At 41.1% G+C, this 16,947-nt stretch overlaps 1 protein-coding gene across 3 annotated transcripts in view; it reads left to right on the forward strand.

Moving 5' to 3' along the window:
- Positions 1 to 16,947, forward strand: part of ARFGEF2 (ARF guanine nucleotide exchange factor 2) — an 85,171-nt gene that overhangs the window by 28,883 nt on the left and 39,341 nt on the right. For 2 of the 3 annotated variants that reach the window (XM_069496286.1, XM_069496288.1), the window contains exons 7-19: positions 617 to 685; positions 2,155 to 2,306; positions 4,556 to 4,686; positions 5,926 to 6,160; positions 6,745 to 6,844; positions 7,586 to 7,725; positions 9,239 to 9,347; positions 10,072 to 10,255; positions 12,304 to 12,415; positions 12,957 to 13,162; positions 14,868 to 14,952; positions 15,053 to 15,224; positions 15,869 to 16,020. In XM_069496286.1, the coding sequence (XP_069352387.1) occupies positions 617 to 685; positions 2,155 to 2,306; positions 4,556 to 4,686; positions 5,926 to 6,160; positions 6,745 to 6,844; positions 7,586 to 7,725; positions 9,239 to 9,347; positions 10,072 to 10,255; positions 12,304 to 12,415; positions 12,957 to 13,162; positions 14,868 to 14,952; positions 15,053 to 15,224; positions 15,869 to 16,020 (1,847 nt within the window). The remainder of the gene's footprint in view (positions 1 to 616; positions 686 to 2,154; positions 2,307 to 4,555; positions 4,687 to 5,925; positions 6,161 to 6,744; positions 6,845 to 7,585; positions 7,726 to 9,238; positions 9,348 to 10,071; positions 10,256 to 12,303; positions 12,416 to 12,956; positions 13,163 to 14,867; positions 14,953 to 15,052; positions 15,225 to 15,868; positions 16,021 to 16,947) is intronic. The other variant, XM_069496287.1, reaches the window with a different exon arrangement.

The following is a 16,947-nucleotide window of genomic DNA, read 5'->3' on the forward strand; positions in this document are numbered from 1 at the left end:
TACTTTATAAACTCTCCCAGAACTAGTTTTCTAAAAATATATGTATAAAAGGAACTGAACCTCTTCCACTTAAATAATTAACATTTTACAGAATAATTTCATTTAAAATTTGGTAAATCCTCAACTGTCACATTGGAAACCTCATGCTAAATTTGGGGTTTACGGTGTGGGGAAAGAGAAACAGCAAGAAGGCATGTCACTTACCAAGGCTTGTTCGTACCAGAGGCAAAGGCACAAGAGAAAACTCCATCTTTTGTTCTGCCAGGAATGATAGCTGGACAGTATCTAGCTCCTGCCACTAAGTTGGGGTGGTGGGGAGCCCCGGGCCAAGCAACTGGGCCTTAGGAAGGAAGAGAGTACAAGTCCGTGGGGTTTTAGTGTTCCACAGAGGGAAACTCGAAAGCACAGCAGATGCTGCCTAGGACTTTCCGGGTTTCAGGGAGGTTGTCTTCTGTTGAGACGATCATATTTGGCCGTGGGGAGTACTTACTTATTTGCACTCTTTCTTTGCCTTCTGAAACATGACTCTAGAGAACATTGCCATAATCTCCTCTCCCCCTGCCTTTTTTTCCTTGGAAAAACACGTGTGTGTGTTTATGTATTTGGATGTGTGTAGGGACTGATGAAGGTGCCCAGGAGGTGGTGAAGGACATCTTAGAAGATGTAGTCACATCTGCCGTTAAAGGTAAGAACCAAGGACGACCCAGCCTTTCCTCCTAACTCATTCCTCCAAAAACGCCCTCAGCCAAACTTTTTAGTGGTGGCGTTCCCTCTTTGCTGCCCAGTGAGCTCATGGACACTGAGTCTGCCCATTTCAGATGGGCTTCAAAAATTACTTATTTTTAGCGATTGATTTTATTCTCATTTGGGTTGCTATAGTCATTTTGCTTCATTCATAATTTCCTCAGTTTCATGGTGGTTTCAGTGGAATTAAACTTACATAGCTCAGAATGACTATTAGATGATTTTTTTGCTTTGTTTTTGCCTAAAATCTCAGGTCAGTGGCCATGTGTTGAACACTTGGTTAGAGTGCCAATAAATCATTAATTGGTTGAAAAATTAGAAATTTAGAGGATTGCAATCAGCATTTTTTTAAATGAAATAGAATACAAATGATCTGACTACATTGCATACAGTGTTAAGTATTATTTCATGAAATGTGTTTCAGTTATTTATGTGCACATGTCTGTATTAGGACGTGATTTTAAAAATTAATTTCTTACTGAGGTCATGATTTAAAAGCCACTTCTCTAAGCCCTTTCTTTTTGTTAAGTTAAAGTACCACAAAGCTATATATAGATTCTATTATTTTCTTAACTTCTTATAGAAATGTCTTTAAAAATGGAGCAATTTTATTTCATACGTTTAGATTTGTTTCTGGGGTCTGTACAAGTAGCCATCACATAATGAATGTTTGCCTTGTTCACTGCTATATCCTCCAGCCCCTACCACAGAGCTTGGCACATAATAGGCACTTGATAAGTATTTGTGGAATGAATATATGCTTTGTAGAGCTATTATTGAAGATTGTGCTCAATAAGTTGTTCAATATCCCTTATATATAAAGATATACATGATAAATTCCTCCTAGAGGAATTTCCTCGTTCCACTGATCATCAGATATGCTTTCCTTCATTAAATGATGAAATCTGTTTAATTCTTTCTTTAATTCTTTCCCTTTTTCACACGGCTGCCAGGAAGCTCAGGTTTACATTTTTCTCTGTGACTAAGGTTTTCTGTTATAACTGGCTCTTCTCTGATTCCTAACTTAATGACCCTTTTTAAAAATCTGTGCTTTCCATGTTTAGCTGCTTCTAATCTTTTTCAGAAGTGAATGGGGGTGGGCAGGGCTGCTGCACTGCACAATTCTGGAGGCACCATTGATATGGATTGCAGTATGAATGAAGCCCCTTGGAGAGAGTTGTGCATTGCTGTGGCCCTGGCAGTGGAGCTGTGGATAACAAGACACTCGCAAAGCTTAAGCTCCACTTTGGCCAAGCCTTTTCCAGTATTATGTCAGTCATAGGCCAGTGGCACAGGAAAAGGGGCAAAAGCAACAGCTGGGAGGTGGTGAATAACTTCCTTCTGGTGTCAGCCAGCCTTTTAGGAAAGCACAGCACTAACTTGGCTATGACTTTGCACTTGTGTTTTAAGAAGCAGTGGAAAAGCACGGTCTGACAGAACCTGAGAGGGTTCTGGGCGAACTGGAGTGCCAGGAATGTGCTGTTCCCCCCGGAGTGGATGAAAACTCACAAACCAACGGGATAGCAGACGACAGGCAGTCCTTGTCGTCAGCGGATAATCTGGTACGTTGGTGATCATCCTGTACAGACGCAGTCCCATTTTTGCTTTTTTAGAAGATGGCAGGATTAAATCTTTTATCAAAAGAAGCAAGTAAAATAAGCAAGCCCTATTCGGTTTTCTGTCACACTGTCCTGGCCTGATGTTTGTATTAGCAGATTCAGTTCTTGGAATGTGCTAATGTTGGTTGTATACGACATTGTTATTTTTTTTTTTTTTTTTTGGAGACAGAGTCTCACTCTGTTGCCCAGGCTAGAGTGATTGCCGTGGCGTCAGCCTAGCTCACAGCAACCTCAAACTCCTGAGCTCAAGCGATCCTCCTGTCTCAGCCTCCCGAGTAGTTGGGACTACAGGCATGCACCACCATGCCCGGCTAATTTTTTCTATATATATTTTTAGCTGTCCATATAATTTCTTTCTATTTTTAGTAGAGATGGGGTCTCACTCTTGCTCAGGCTGGTCTCGAACTCCTGACCTCGAGCGATCCGCCCACCTCGGCCTCCCAGAGTGCTAGGATTACAGGCGTGAGCCACCGTGCCCGGCCACGACATTGTTATTAAACCCTGTTTACTTAAGACTTTTAAAAACTTTAATTTCCTGCCATTTTTCTTCTCTCTTAAAATAGTATATATATTCATTACAGAAAAATAAGAAAATATATAGTTCACTATTTTTTTTCTCTGTGTTGGGAAGGTCATCCATAATCCCATAACCCAGAAATAACCCTCATTGACAGCTTATATCCTTCCAGATTTTTCTCTCTTTCACATATTATTCCACTTAAAAGGAATGACACAATATGTGTGCTGTGTTGCAACCTGCTTTTTAAACTTCCTGTATATTATGGACATCCTACATATGTCTGCCACATTATTTTTTATAAGTAGCTTTATTATTCTCTTGAAAATTGTATATATAAACATTTAAAACAAGAATTTCCCCCCAGACTCCACTTTCTGCATCTTTTCACCTGTTTTTCAACCTTTTTCATTATCTACCTCCCCTCCATCAAGGAATCAGTTTAGACCTTTTATCCCCAGTTATCACCCCCCATAAAATGTTAATGCCACTGATAAACTGGATATCTATATACTGTTTCTATATCTGCACTTTATACATCAAAAGAATAAAGCTTTATTCACCACTACCCCAAGAGCCAATTCCCCATTAAGACTGCACTTACAGGGACACACTTAGACTTATATACTAGGCTGCAGTTTGCTCCATTCCCTCAGCACTAAATCATGGATGTCTTTCCATACATCTTGCCATAGTACATAGAGATCTAACTAAACTTTTTAATGGCCATGTAAAATTTCATATGGATTACTATAATCTATTAACCAATTCCCTATTAGGGTTTTAAATTATCCCAGGAAACAGTTCTACAATGAATATCCTTATGGATAAATCTTGTGCACATCCTTAATTCTTGATTAGGAATAAATTCCTGCAACTGGTATTGCTGGGTCAAGACTTGAGAGTTTTAAGACTTTTGATCTTAACACAAAATTAGCCTGTGGGAGGCATTACTTGAATCCCTGCCCGCTTCAGGCTCTCAATGCTCCTCTTCCCGTTCCCTCATTAAAACTGGGCAATAGCATGTATTCAAATCTTTGCTAGTCTGATAGGAGGATCCTGCCTTAATGGTCAGTGATAAGGTCGTTTAGGTTTATTTGTCATTTGTATTTCTTGATGAATTGCTTATTCATGTTTTTGCCTGTTTTTCATTTGGGGAAAGGGTTTTTATGTTTCCTTAATGAATCATAGGAATTTTTGTATGTTGAGAATATTAATCTTTGTTATATGTTACAAATATTTATTTTTTATTTTTATGTTTTATTTTTCAATGGGATTTACTTTTTTAGATAAAGAAGTTTATTTTATAATGCCTGTCATTTTTTTTCATTTATCCTACAAAAGTAGGATAAGAAATAAGCAATACCTTTCTTACCCAAGCTAATGTAATTACCTATATTTGTTTTAGTTTATGATTTAGCTTTTGATCATTTATCATTTTAAACCATCCATACCAACTTTTTGAAGGACAGGGAACAAAGTTTTAGCATTGCTGTAGTGACTCCCCCATGGCTCCTGTTTTGCTATATTCACCCCTCCCCCACTTCCCTCACCTCCCCATTGAATAAATACAAGAATTTACATTTCCATGAAATAATCACATTTCTTATTTTTGAAAAGAGTTGTCCTTTTGTTTTGCACCTTTGGTTTTTCTTTCGTTTGTTTCTAATCTTAGGAGTCAGACACCCAAGGACCTCAAGTGGCCGCTAGGTTCTCTCACATTCTGCAGAAGGACGCCTTCCTCGTGTTTCGCTCCCTGTGCAAGCTGTCCATGAAACCCCTTGGTGAAGGCCCTCCAGATCCAAAGTAAGCAGACGGCAGTTCTTGGCTGTCTTCAACCCAGGGATCCAGGAGCATATGGTACTGTGTTTCATATTCCCGTTGTTCCTAGAAGTCCCAGTGCCATGTCCCTTTGTTGGTGTAAGTGTAGGAATTTATTTAGCATGACTTTGCAACTTTTCAAACTGATGCAGTCCCTACAGTCCTTTTATACTTGCATATTGAATTCTCTCTCTGTTCCTACCAACCAAGATTTTGCCTGGTTTTGTGAGTTTTTTGGTTCATATGCTGAAAACATTCAGTATATTGAACATGTACCCTTTTTTTACTAACCAGTAGATTAAATCTCATGACATGGAGTGGAGAGGGACAGGATGCCTACAATCCTCAGTTCCCTGTTCTGTTTGGAGGCCTCTGCTTCGTGGAGACGGATTTAAGGCCCAGATTCAACATAGGGAAGCCAAACATTTCTTTGTAGTAAACAAACTACTGGAAGGATGTCAGCGCTGTGGGGTGAAGAAAGCAGAGGCTTCAGGGCCGGAGAGGGCTGTGTTCACATGTTGGCTCCTCTTCTTCGGCACTGCTCCCTGGCTGTATGAGTTACCGTACTAAGAAATGGGAATATGGAAAAATCACCTTACAGGATTGATTAACTAAAATGATACAGGTGTTGTCCTGAGCATACGGCCTTGTACTTTATAAACACTATTGTTACTATCATTATCGTTAGTCATCAGTAATTCTCAGTTCTTCTATTGAGAATGCTGCTAATGTTATGATAACCATTAGGAAAATGATTCGTGAAAATTTTCCATTTCTTACCATCCCTGAGCGTGGAGGGGTGGGGCGAGAGTGCTGTGAGGCGGGTGGATAAAGGGTACCATCTTCACAGTGTATAACGATGGAGGGGGACAGTGCCTCAGCCTCCTGTGAATGATGCGAAGTCATTGACCCCATCAGCGCAGTTGCATAACCCGCTCCCCAGTGTTCATTGACACTTATTTTACTCCTGCTCTATGTCTCTACTTTGTGGTGGGGAGACACACAAAGAATAGGCATTGGCAGCTCTTGTTCTCCCAGGATCCAGGGGGATCCCCCTCATGCCATCTGCCCTCATTCTCCTTACATTGAGGTGCTGTGGCTAATTCTTAATTCATTGGCTTCTCAGAAAATTCTGTTCACTGATAGAGGAGCAAGGCCTTCTCAAGAAACATACTGTTTTACATTTTCTCTTTTAGCACTCGTTGTTTTCATTGTCTTTGCCAGATCCCATGAGCTGCGTTCCAAGGTGGTTTCCCTGCAGCTACTCCTCTCTGTATTGCAAAACGCTGGCCCGGTATTCAGGACTCACGAGATGTTCATCAACGCAATCAAGCAATATCTCTGTGTGGCCTTGTCCAAAAACGGCGTCTCTTCAGTGCCTGATGTCTTTGAGCTCTCTCTCGCCATTTTTCTTACTCTTCTTTCAAACTTTAAAATGCACTTGAAAATGCAGATAGAGGTATGGACGCCGATTTTTTTTTTTTTTTTTATTTCATGACATTCATACCAGATGAGTTAATCATTGGTGGCCTATTCACTAGAACTACAGTTACACCGTCTACTTGCTGCTGCCCCAGCAAGTTAAGAATTTCATAAAAAGTTATTGCCCCCAAATCTTGTGTGCCTTTTATTTTGACCAAAGGTTTAAAGTATGTGGTCTGTGTGCTGGGCTCAGCTTCCCTGAACATGTTTGTTTGGTCTGTAAATTGTTTGAAATAATTTGAATTAGTTGCCAAATTGAGAAATCCAACTTTACATGAAAATCCAGATTTCTGATTTCTCTCAAATAATCAGAACATGGGTCCTGCATTTCCACATGAAGTGGGAGCCCAGCAGCAGCTGCTGCCCTATTGGGCCCTGCCCTGCCGGCTGTCCCCACACTGAGGCCTGGTGCTGTTCAGCAGGCTGTGTGCACAGCTCTGCTCCTTCTGCCCAGGCTGCTTCATTTATTGTAGGATCGACCTGGCCACTAAAGATTTGGGAGTCTTTGAGCTCTGATTGAAACTATTAAGTGGTGTCCTCCTTTGTCTTCATGTCATATAGGTCTTTTTCAAAGAGATATTCCTGAACATTTTAGAAACATCAACAAGTTCTTTTGAGCACAGGTGGATGGTCATTCAGACTCTGACAAGGATCTGTGCAGGTATTTTCACCCTGAGGGCGCTCATCCATTGGACTTGCTCAGAAATCCTTCAGATGCTCTAATTTGTTAAGACCCTTAACTCCTCCTTTCAGAGTTTTAGCAAGTATTGGAAAAATCATGCCAATTCTAACCTAATGACTAGTTCTGCCCCACTTCTCCTTTTTGAGAGCACGATCAACTCAGGCCGGTTTGCGTGGGGCTCTCTGGCTTTGGTGTTAAAAGTTTCACATCCCAGAAATCCCCTAATCCTAGCAAACTGGGACGCTTGGTCACTCTACCTACAAGCTAAGCACTGTTTGTTAATCACAGGGCCCAAGGTTTTGGTGCTGCAAACCCTTGATTGGGCGCTAAGGTGAATTTGGTTTTACCTTACACCATACACTTAATTGTGTGGCTTCAAACTAAGGATCCCACTTGTCTCTCGTGGAACGTAATTTCGTAAGAGTGACACAGCTTTAAGAGGTGAATCAGGCAGCTGTTAGCCCTTTTTTGATGAGAAAAGTGAGCCTTGGAGAGGTAGAATGAACTGTGAGAAATTTCGGTTAGTGCCTGGGCAGGCCTAAAAACACCCACACACCCCCGCCCCCAGCTTCCAACATACAGTTCTTGAGTGAGATGTGGCTGCCTGAGTCAGTAGTTCACTGGGGAAAGTTTTAGGCAAACAAATCTCATTTAATAAGAAAACGTAACTGCTGTTTATCTTTGATCAAAATTTCTAATACTTATGTTTTATTTTCCAAGATGCCCAGTGTGTTGTGGATATTTATGTCAACTATGACTGTGATTTAAATGCTGCTAACATTTTCGAGCGCCTTGTAAATGATTTATCCAAAATCGCTCAGGGAAGAAGTGGACATGAGCTGGGAATGACACCTCTGCAGGTAAAAACACTGAGGACACTCAGTTACATTTAAAGTTCGTTCATTTCAATAAACATTAATAGAGTGCCACCGTGTGCCAGGCCCCGTCCTCGAAGCTGAGGATGTGGCAGTGAACAGAATGCACATGCACACATATGTGCTTGCACACACTTAGTTCCTGCCCTCAGGAAACGACAGTACAGAAGTAAATTGTCAGGTGGTGATGAGCGCTGCAGGGAAGAATATAGCAGGGACAGCAGAGAAGTGCTGGAGATGGGGGTGTTGTACTTCTTAATAGTGTCCTTGACAAAGTGACATTTGAGGGGAGACTTGTAGGAAGGGGATTCATTCTCAGTCACATTCCCAAAGATAATGTGATCCCAGTCTTCCAGTATAGGCAAAGGAGATTGCTTGTTATTAGCAGATTGCCTTATTATTAGAGTGCCTACAAAGAAAATAGGATCCTTAACTTAAGGTCTCTGAGTGAACTGGTCAGAGGGTCTATGAAGCCCCTAGAATTATGTGTAAAATTTTGGTGTATCGGCATTTTTCCTGGAAAAAGCTCATAATTATAATTAGAATCATAGATCTATGCTGCATAAGATGCTATTTTGAATCTAGATTATTTGCAACTCATGTTCAATTTCTTATTTAAGAAATGCTGTTTATTTTAGAAATTCATTATTATCATTTATTTACAGGGTGAGACTTAAAATGGAATGCATTTGTGTGTGTTAAGGGGATAAGTTGTATCCAGAATCTCTCATTTACTACATAACTTAATGTTCTTTTCTCTTTTTGTTCAGGGTCATTGGTTAAGACTCTTATTTTAAAAAACAAAATTTTTTAAAACCAAGTGATAAAAGCAAGAATAAATAAAAATTTGTTCAACTTTTTTCTTTTTTTTAAATTTTATTTATTTATTTATTTTTGGGAGACAGAGTCTTGCTCTGTTGCCCAGACTAGAATGCAGTAGCCTCGTCATAGCTCGCTGCAACCTCAAACTTCTGGGCTCAATGAATCCTCTTGCCTTAGCCTCCTGAGTAGCTGGGATCACAGGCACCCACCACCAATCTGGCTAGGTTTTTCATTTTTTATAGAGATGGAGTCTCACTGTGTTGCTCAGATTGGTCTTGAACTCCTGCCTCAAGAGATCCTCCCACCTCTGCCTCCCAAGATGCTATGATTATAGGCGTGAGCCACTGCACCCAGCTGAAATTTTTTTTTAATTACACAAGCAATGAATGAAAACATCTTTTAAAAATTCCAACTTACATCATTCATTTTAAGAAAGCACACATCCCAGATTTTTGCTGCTGGAATGTTTGTAATGAACACCTTTAGAGATGTCCACAGTTTTTGTAATGTGTCCTTAATGCCGGTGTCACCTGTGAACTTTTTCTTGAGTGTGTTTCATCCTTAATAGCACTAAATGTCAGTGATTATCTCAGATCCTCACAGGATTCCCTAAGAGGCCTTTAGATGTGTATTCTCTTAACTTTTCTGCTAAGTATTCTGTCACTTTGTCCTTTAGGAGCTCAGCCTGAGGAAGAAAGGCCTGGAGTGCCTTGTGTCCATTCTCAAGTGCATGGTGGAGTGGAGCAAAGACCTATATGTGAATCCCAACCACCAGACCAGCCTCGGTGAGAGAGTGTAGCTGTCATCTCCATTCATAACAGGCTTCTTATAACTGCCAGGAAAAGTTGTCTTGGTGTAGTTGCCTTAGAATCGAAGAAAACATTTTAGTTTGCTAAATACCTATAGTATTTAAAAGTTCTGCTTGTAGTAGATTAAATCTGGAATTTGCAAGGAATAGTGTGAAGTTATGCTCTAATTCTGCTGTTCCAAATGGGGAGCCGATCATCCCAACTTTTTTAGTAGTCTCTCCTTCCCTTACTGATTTGAAGCATCACCTTTATGATACACCACATTCTCCTATGTATCTAAGTCTGTTTCTGGATTTTCTGTTCTACTGATTTTTCTGTTCTTACACCAATACCACACTTATCAAATTATTGTAGTTGTATAAATTTTGGTACCTTGTAGGGCAAGTCCACCTGTCCATTGTTCTTTAGGTATCTTATCTATTTTTGCCCTTTTTCACTCTTTCATGTGAATTTTAGAATTAGATCATCAAGTGCCAGGAATGAAGAAGTTGGTTTTTTTTTTTGAGACTATTAAAAAAAAAAAAGGAGTTTTAAAGTGTCTGAGAGATATAATACTAGGGTTTCATGCTTATGGTCCTTCTAGGACCAACTTGTTGTTGTTAAGAGGTCTGGCAAAGGGAACTATGATGCCAGACCTACTCAGCTGTGTCTCCTCTGTCCCATCAGCGTTTTGGTTTCCTTTGCTTTTATGTCACTGCAGGTCAGGAGAGGCTCACGGATCAGGAGATGGGGGACGGGAAAGGCCTTGACATGGCGAGACGGAGCAGCGTGACATCTATGGAGTCCACGGTGTCCTCGGGGACCCAGACGACCGTTCAGGATGACCCGGAGCAGTTTGAGGTCATCAAGCAACAAAAGGAAATCATTGAACATGGCATCGAGTTGTGAGTGTGGTCGCCGCTCTAGTGGGATCTCCTGGGGCCTCTGACAAAGCCACATTTTCTCTAAGAACCTGGAACTGGCTCCTGAGGGGGAAATGCTTATTACAAAAGCACCGTTTGTGTGGTTAACACAGCCTTTGTTTTTCCCTTTTCTAATGAAGATAATTAAACGCATTTAGAAAATATAGAAAGTAAGAATGTAAAAATCACTCATAAAATTACTACCTGAGGAAATCACCATTGTTAACATTTTTCCCAATTACATATTATGAAAAGTTTCAACATACAGAAAAATTAATATTTGCCATATTTGTTTTACCTATGTATGTATTTTTCTGAACCATTTGACAGTAATTTGTAACTATCATGATACTTCAGCCACACATCTTTGAAAAATAAGGACGTTCTCCCATACAGCCGTAGCATTATCAGTCACTGGTAAATCTTTGTCTCTTTCCAATCTTTTGCACACATACGCAGTCTCATATCCTGCCCAACTTTTGAATGGTTAACTCAGTAAATTCAAAGTTGATGTTATAATACTTATTAACTGAAAGAAATATTAATCTCCTTATGTGAACCTTCACCACCCCACCTCCCCCCTCAGTGTATTCTCCCCACAGCAGCTAAAGTAATCTTTCAAACACATAAATTAAGTCTTATCACTTTCCTGCCTAAAATCATTCCAGGTTTCCTGTTCTGCACCACAGCCTGACCCAGCCTCTGGCCTCCCTCACTGAGCTCATCTCCTGCTAGTACCCTGAGTCACACAATGCGTTTTCAGTGCTTTGAACACCTCCAACTCTTTTCGCCATGGTGCCCTCTGCCTGGAATACTCTGGGCCCTTTTTCATCTCTCAGACTTGGTAAAACATCTCTTCTTCAGGGAGGCCTTCTGTAACCACACTATCTGAGCAGAGTTAGTCTCTGTCCTTGTGCCTGTGTGTGTCTTTCACGGCCCTTGCCAGTTTGTGCTTATCCATGAATGTCACTCACCCATGCAGGCCTGGTAAATATCAGTTGAATCTATATATTATTTGGCTTTGCCTTCCTTTAACAAAAAATACAAAATAACAATGCTTAAACCACGTATTTCTCTCTCAAGTAAAGGAAATCCAAAAGTGGACAGTCTAAGGCTGTCATGGTGGCTCTTGTGGGATCTGGGCTCCTTTTATCTGCCTGCTTTACCATCTTTTTTTTTTTTTTTTTTTTTTTGAGACAGAGTCTCACTCTGTTGCCCAGGCTAGAGTGAGTGCCGTGGCGTCAGCCTAGCTCACAGCAACCTCAAACTCCTGGGCTCAAGCGATCCTCCTGTCTCAGCCTCCCGAGTAGCTGGGACTACAGGCATGCGCCACCATGCCTGGCTAATTTTTTCTATATATATTTTTAGCTGTCCATATAATTTCTTTCTATTTTTAGTAGAGATGGGGTCTCGCTCTTGCTCAGGCTGGTCTCGAACTCCTGAGCTCAAACGATCCGCCCACCTCGGCCTCCCAGAGTGCTAGGATTACAGGCGTGAGCCACCGCGCCCGGCCCCTTTACCATCTTAGCACATCATTTTCGTCTTTGGGATTGCTTCATAGCCTAAGATGACCGCTGGACTACCAGCCATCCCACATGTATTCTGGAAAAAAGGGGGGAAAGGGCCAAAAGGGTATACCTCCAACCTGGGTCGGCTTTGTCTAAGGATCCCTCCAGAAGTACCCACATCACTTCTGCTCTTATTTCACTGGCCAGAACTCTGTCACGTGGCTATGCTTTATTTAAGGGAGGCAGGGAAATGTAGTTTTCATTACAATGGCTATGACTCATCTAAACTCCTAGGGTTCTGTTAGTGTTGGAGAAGGGGAGAATGGATACCGGATGACAGCCAGCAGACTCTGCTGGGTTAGAAATTGAAGGTGGGATTTGGAAAAGCTGCCGGGACACACAGGACCTTACCAGCTTATATGTGATGGCTTGTTCATAGTGTTCTGTAAACTCAAATACCAGCTTTTTCAATCCTCCAGACTTTGAAATAAGCACCCTGTGTCCCATCTCTTCTTGAAACAGGTTCAACAAGAAACCCAAGAGAGGGATCCAGTATCTCCAGGAGCAGGGCATGCTGGGAACGTCAGTTGAAGACATTGCCCAATTCCTGCACCAGGAGGAGCGCCTCGATTCTGTAAGACTGGGGGTTTAGCTCTTGCATGTGAGTTCTGTCAGGTGATTCTGAGCCCTTACCAGCTTTAGCCTCAGGATTGGCTGGCCCTGAGTACATTGTCTATTGTCCACCCCCTGGTTACAGCAGTCCTGTTTATCCCTTTGGCCAGGGTTGCAAAAGCTCTTTCAAGGGAATAAAATGAGCCTCCCGGCAGGTGGTTGCATATTTGTGGAACAATGTGAGAGCTCAAAATGTCCTTGACTGTTAGAAAGTGTTCTTCTGGCTGCCCAGCTGCAACTAACTTTGTTCCTGAGTGATTCCCATCATTCTTTCCATTTTTAAGACTCTTACGTGTCCTCATCTTCCTTCATCCATGGCAGGATAGGCTGAATCTGGAATGCTTGGGTGGGTGGGCAGCTCAGGAGTTCCCTAGCTGTTTGGGTGGTTCAGCGTGTTCTGGGCATTTAGGACCAGGGTGTTCTGATTCTACTGTTTGGCAGGTGGTTTTTGCTGTGGGTTCATATTTGAAAATTTCTGGATTGAGTCAGTGTGTATGTTTCAGACCCAAGTAGGTGATTTTCTGGGAGACAGCACAAGGTTCAACAAGGAGGTGATGTATGCCTACGTGGATCAACTTGACTTCTGTGAAAAGGAATTTGTTTCAGCCCTACGGACATTCCTAGAAGGTTTCCGTCTACCTGGGGAAGCCCAGAAGATTGACCGGCTAATGGAGAAGTTTGCCGCAAGATACATAGAGTGCAACCAAGGGTGAGCACCATGTTTCTCTTCCACATCAGAACACTAAGCTTAATTTGGTTGAAGTTTAATCTTTCTAAATCTGTGCCAAGCAACTAAAGTTTCTGTACACTATGTGCCAGACACTGTACTAAGGGATTATCTCATGTAAGACCTCACAGCAACCTGTTTGTGTCCCCCGCCCTGCCATCCTACAGACAAGGAGATTGAGGACCAAAGAGGTTAAGTACCTTGCCCAAGATCATACAGCTAAAGACTATGCTATTATCTACTATAAAAGAGTAGTTTTATGAGTTCAGAGAAAGAAATTGGGCACTTCTTCCCTAATCAAGAACAGCTCCCTGATTTAATACATGAGGTAGATCTCAAAGATTTTGGTTTTTCTTTGATTACATACTGATGAGCAGGTTATAGAAATGGCTATAAAACTAATAAAAACCACCAAGGGACGTGATTTTATCTCGGGGCCTTTTCTGATGAGTGGTTCATGTTTTTGTAGGAATTGAAAGTAGAAAAGGGAACAAACCTTTATCAAACGCTGCTTGTGTGTAGGCCATGCATTTCATAAGTTACTTGCATTTCGCTTAATTAATGGTAAGCCTGGGAGTAGTATCCCCATTTTACAGGTGAGGAAACTGAGACGCTGGAAGATTGAGCCACCTATCCAAAATTAATCAGTAGCAGAGCCAGGATTGAGTATGGATTTGTCTAACTTGAAAGCTCACGCTTTTTCCACTGAACGTGAAATTAAGAATGTCTGAATATACTGTGAACATGATGTGGAAATTGTTCTGTGGAAACATTTTGATAACAGTTTTCTTCTCAAGTCAACTTCGTTTTTATATCAATTGGTCTCAGTCCTCTGAGTAGATGGCAAGCTGTTCCCTGGAGATGGCAGGATTGGCAAAGGCAGCGTCTGATCATTTTAACCAAATGGACATAAGAATTCTCTGAAGACATAATTAGATGTTATTTACTTTAAACATATCTCCTGTGTGGACCTGGAAGGCTCATTCTGTTTTCCTTAGTCACTAAATATGTAACCCAATTAAATCTCATATTAAAATGCAGGTTTTCTAGCCTCAGCTTCACATATACACAGTTGTACATTCACATGTTTTTGTCTGTCTCCTCTTGCCTAAGGCAAAAAAGAAAGAATTCACCAGCTTATTGTTTAGAACAACATAAATATTCTCCTTTGTATTTCTGTGCGACATTATAATGGATAACATACAATGAACTAAACAGCAGTTTTGGTCTTTCTGTCCAGTGCCTAGCAGGGTGCATGGCACAAAGTAGACGCTCTCGGGAGCAGAATCAGGTGAGGCAGGTGAGGCACTGAGCAGGTGAAATGTAAAGAGGTGTCACTCTCAGTGTAGGGCAAGGGCAGGGGCAGCAGCCAAAAGTGAGGGTCGCCTGACATCTTGTGCTCACTTGCCTCACCCTAGTCTTGGCCCTTGATGCTCCTCAAGGGTCTTTTTAAAAAATTGACTTGAAACTACTTTATTCAAAGAAGCCTAGAATCCAACACAACATTAGCGTTTTCTACACTCTGGGTTGTTAATTACTGTTCAGTGAGGGTGAGAGCATGAAAACTCCTCTTTGGGATCAGGTGGAGCAGCCGGCCTGCTTTTAGTGAAGTATGTCCCCTTTAGCATTGTACCTTCCAAACCTCAGCGCCAGGAATGCTCTTGACCTCTGGAATCTTTTCTTCCAGGCAAACTCTGTTTGCTAGTGCTGACACTGCGTATGTCCTCGCGTATTCAATTATCATGCTCACTACAGACTTGCACAGTCCTCAGGTAACATATTTAATGATCTGTATATTGTGGTAGCTAAGTAAGTAGCCTGCTGGGGCGATTGGATGTTTTTAAAATGGTTTTTAATTTTTTTCCATTTCAGGTAAAAAACAAAATGACAAAAGAGCAATATATTAAAATGAATCGTGGTATCAATGACAGTAAAGATCTACCAGAAGAGTATCTCTCAAGCATCTATGAAGAGATAGAAGGCAAGAAAATTGCAATGAAAGAAACAAAAGAACATACAATTGCAACGAAATCTACTAAGCAGAGTAAGGTCTAATGGCAAATTATTTCTATTAATTCTCGTTTTCTAGTGTATCAAAATGCATGACTACTCTCGTGATAGATTTAATTTGCTTATCTAGATATATGAATAGGACATGTGATTATGTTAATTACTATGATTATGTTCTTTCATAATATCTTGTTAGATTAGTGATTAGGAAAAAGAGGGAATTAAAATATGTAATCTGAGAGCTAAATTACCCCCCAAAATGTGTTCTTTAAAACTTTGCTTTAATTCCAGTAGTGATTGTGCCAACCTTGATTCTATTCCATTCTTGATTCTGTTCTATTCTTAATTCTGTTAGCTAAGGCCCCTGTGAAGTTTTCAGTTTTTTTGAGAGGCAGCAGAGTGTAGTGGTTTAGAGTGCAGGCTCTAGAGCCACAGTGCCTTGGATCAAGTCCCAGTTCTACTGCTTATTAGCTGTATGACCCTGGGCAAGTTACCTAGCCTCTCTGCCTCGTTTTTCCCATCTGTAAAATGGTAATAGTATTATATTTGTAGCAGATTCATGGGATGGTTGGGAGGATTTGGGAATTAATCATTGTACATGTTTTGAAATAGTGCCTAACGTATAACAAATACTTAGTGAGTGTCAGCTGCTCTTATGACGCTCTTACTTCTTTATAGATGTAGCTAGTGAAAAGCAGCGGCGGCTACTGTACAATCTGGAGATGGAGCAAATGGCCAAAACAGCCAAAGCTCTGATGGAGGCTGTGAGCCATGCCAAAGCCCCGTTTACAAGTGCCACTCACTTGGACCATGTCCGGCCAATGTTCAAAGTGAGTATCCTGAGACGTTAGAGAGCCTGTGGCTGAGCCGGATGCTGGAGTTGGCCTGGAAGCTGGCTGGCGAGATTACAATGGTAAAGAGATTGAGGAGAGGAAAGGCCAGGTGTGGGTGCGTCTGTCTGAATAGTAACTAAAGCGAGTCCTTCCTGCACATCCTTTGATGATGCTGGGGAAGCCCCAGCACCAGCCATGGATGCTGAGGTCAGAATGTCTGCGTTTGAATCCTGGCTTTGCTACTTTGTAGCTGTGTGACCTTGGTCAGGTTACTCAACCTCTCCCTCTGTTCATCATCTATAAAATGAGGCCACATACAGGGCTGCAGGAGGGATTAAATGAATTATTCAGGCAAAAGATAAAGAGATAGTTTTGTTGGGACATCTCCCCTCAGTGGCCTTAGGTCTACTTTGTTACATGAGATTAGATGGAAGAAAAAGACAATAGTCTGAGGCCTCTTTTTAAAAGATCTAGAAAATATACATATTCTATATACATAGCACAGCAATTTTCTATTAAGATGTTTTTATAGTAACTGTCAATATTCTGTTAGGTGATCAATTCTAGGTTTTTGTGACCTTTTATTTCCAAAGGAATTCACAAGAAAGTTGGAAGAAAAGTAAAGGCTAAATTCTTTGAATTAAGAACCTTTCAGTAAACTGTTATAGAACAGAAATAATTTATAGGTTTTATTTTGCACGCCAACCTCTGATGGATAGTGGCTGCCTTGTACACTGGGTAAAGAAGCATTCTCCAGCTTGATGCAGATTCAGTAGGGACTGGGATTTACTAGTGATGTCTGCCATGCACACAGGTAGATGTAGTTGTGGCACACTAGCCACATGTTAATAATCCTTCCTTTTGAACTGTCTGTTTAGTAAAATAGTACATTTATAGTGATAGCTGTGACCATAGTTTAGGAGG

Source organism: Eulemur rufifrons, chromosome 20 (assembly GCF_041146395.1).
Source record: "Eulemur rufifrons isolate Redbay chromosome 20, OSU_ERuf_1, whole genome shotgun sequence".
NCBI lineage: Eukaryota > Metazoa > Chordata > Mammalia > Primates > Lemuridae > Eulemur > Eulemur rufifrons.